Genomic DNA, 2,803 nt, shown 5'->3' with positions numbered 1-2,803 from the left:
GTTTAATAAATTATAATAGGAGTCAATGGGGCCTTGTAATGGTCCAATACTGCCCCCAGCTGTACTCAACTTGGTACTGCACCATAGATTTTTTTATGTTTAATCTCAATAGTTCAGTGTTTACAATACTAATATGATTGTATTTTGATGTTTTACTATAATATTGTCCAAATATTGCTTTGTTGTTGTAATATTTTTCAAATTAGTGACAACCATTACATTGGCAATGTAGCCACTTTCTGCACACATACAAACCAAACCCTGGCCTCACCCTGTACCACAGCTCTAATGGTCTCATGGTTAGCGCCATGGGCTTTCATGTACGAGATCAGGGTTCGAAACCCAGCAACAGCAACTTTAACTTCATATTGTCACACAATTACCCTTTTTACAAGCACAAGCTGGTATAGAAAATACATTTGAAATTGGTCACATTTAATTCTGCAAGTCCACTGCTGCAGGCAAAGACATGCTACAAGGCAATGCACACTTGTTTTTAATCGTAAAAACCCATGTCTAGTTTCAGTTGTTTTTCACACTGATAAGGATCATTTTATGAGCTTGGACTTTGCATGAGGAGGACACACTACATGAGGAGGACACACTGCATGAGGAGGACACACTGCATGAGGAGGACACACTGCATGAGGAGGACACACAGCATGAGGAGGACACACAGCACGCTCTGACCCACCTGCTGGGTTCTCCACAGACTCGTGGTACAGCTCCTTGTATTTCTCAAAGCTGGGGACGTGAGCCTCCTTCTTCAAGTCCTCCGACCCGAGGAAGACGTCCTCCTCCGGCACTTTGTCGGGAATCATGTTGGCTTCAATCCCTCCAGGACCGTGGGTGAGAGGCTGAGTGCTGCAGTGACAGGAAACCTCCTTCAGATGAGCTCAGACCCGAGGTTAAACTGTGGATAAATAATAATAACAACATGTGATGGACCTGGTCTGAGCAGCTCCATAAACACACTGATCCTACACGGTACACGGAAACCACACTGAGCTCACGTTCATACATCCAGTCTCGCGCGAATAGCAAAACCTCGCTGCATTAGCGCTCAAGCTAGCAATGTCGAAATCCATTCAGACTTCCTTGTTTTAAAGAATTATGTTTTTCACTTTTCATCACCCCGTTAACGCTCAGCAGCTATAAATTAACCCAGGACGAACAGCTGAGACAGAACAGTAAACTCTGGACCGGTTCTGGTGCAGGTCCGGGACCTCAGAGCCAGCACATTGTGACAATTCTGCACAAACCTAAGAGTTGTTGGCTAAGCTAACATGCTCAACTAGCTCACACCGCAGTGTCGCGTGCAAAAATAACTTTTTGATTGACCTATATTTACTAAGTACATATCGACTAAGTACATATAAACGTGTTTTCATTTAGCACAATACTGTTTATACCTTCCGATAAACTGAAAACTTTAATAATGTTTGTGTCCTGTTGTTGACACTTGGCCGTTTCTTCTTCTTCTTCTTCTTCTTCTTCTTCTTCAGTGCTTGTTGTGAGGTGCTGCACCCTCAGTAAACAACATGTAATGTGCTTTACCGCCACCTGCTGGTGGTTTTTATAACTTTATTGAAATATGAATCAGAACAAGGACAAGCAAGTAAAGTAATGAGTGTATCAGGGATACAAAAGTAATACAGTAATTACATAACAACCATGTATTACATCACAATATAGCATACAGAATAAAATGAACTACTAAAGAAAAACTAGAAAACAAAAAATTAATAAAAAACTAATTCATTAAATAGGAAAAATATATATAAATACATTATTCAGAGGTTTCAGGGAAAAATAGATCATAATTAGAAATAAACATGTTACTCTTCTTATTATTAATTAATTTAAGGGATTTATTCAGCGACTTTAGCTCTGAAATAAAATGAGTTATATTAGGTACAGACTTTTCAAAGTTTTGCTTATGAATGAAATTTTTGCATATATAATAACAAAATTAAGCATGTGCTCAAAATGACTGTTTTCAGAGTTACTGTAATAGCAAATAATATCTTTGAGTTTTAATGAAAATACAATTTTAGTTTCTAGTATAAAGTGAGACTCTAAGTCGCTCCGAAATGTTTTAGTTATGTCACAGCTGAAAAACAAGTGTGAAGTTGTTTCTGGAACTTTTTTAMAGAAAGTGCAGGAGTCAGCAACATCTGAGAATTTAGCWATGATACAGTTCACAGGATATACTGTATGTTGTGTAAAATTTTAAAATGTACTTCTTTGGCTTTGTTWGACATACARTATTTGTAAGGTAAGAGCAGACCCTTCTCCAGTTTATGTCTTCAATTTGAGCTCTCCAATAAAATTTACCTCTAGGTCCAATGCTATTCTTACGGAGCCCACCGGGGGTCAGTGGTGAAAAAAGAAAAACACCCGCCGGAAATTCGTGCGCACGGATTGCTAAACTGAGGGCACAGATTAGTAATCCGTGCGCTGAGTTTAATAATCCGTGAGCACAGTTTAGTAATCCGTTCGCTCAGTTTAGTAATCCGTGCGCACAGTTTAGTAATCCGTGCGCTCTGTTTAATAATCCGTGAGCACAGTTTAGTAATCCGTTCGCTCAGTTTAGTAATCCGTGCGCACAGTTTAGTAATCCGTGCGCTCTGTTTAATAATCCGTGAGCACAGATTAGTAATCCGTGCTCTCAGTTTAGCAATCCGTGCGCACAGATTGCAAAAACTGAGCACAGATTAGTAATCCGTGCTCTCAGTTTAGTAATCCATGCGCACAGTTTAGTAATCCGTGCGCTCTGTTTAATAATCCGTGAGCACAGTTT

At 39.5% G+C, this 2,803-nt stretch overlaps 1 protein-coding gene across 1 annotated transcript in view; it reads right to left on the bottom strand.

Annotated features, from left to right (window-relative positions):
- The window catches only part of acss2 (acyl-CoA synthetase short chain family member 2), a gene marked incomplete at its 5' end in the record, with an annotated part of 62,040 nt that extends 61,127 nt beyond the window's left edge, over positions 1-913 (bottom strand). Inside the window, 1 exon segment of the mRNA XM_014030115.1 lies at positions 695-913. Within this exon segment, the coding sequence (XP_013885569.1) occupies positions 695-821 (127 nt within the window).
- Between the last annotated feature and the right edge of the window lie 1,890 nt (positions 914-2,803).

This window comes from Austrofundulus limnaeus, unplaced genomic scaffold (assembly GCF_001266775.1).
Source record: "Austrofundulus limnaeus strain Quisiro unplaced genomic scaffold, Austrofundulus_limnaeus-1.0 Scaffold1000, whole genome shotgun sequence".
Classification (NCBI taxonomy): Eukaryota; Metazoa; Chordata; class Actinopteri; order Cyprinodontiformes; family Rivulidae; genus Austrofundulus; species Austrofundulus limnaeus.
The sequence above is the reverse complement of the archived record's forward strand: the minus strand, read 5'-3'. Positions and strand labels throughout refer to the sequence as shown.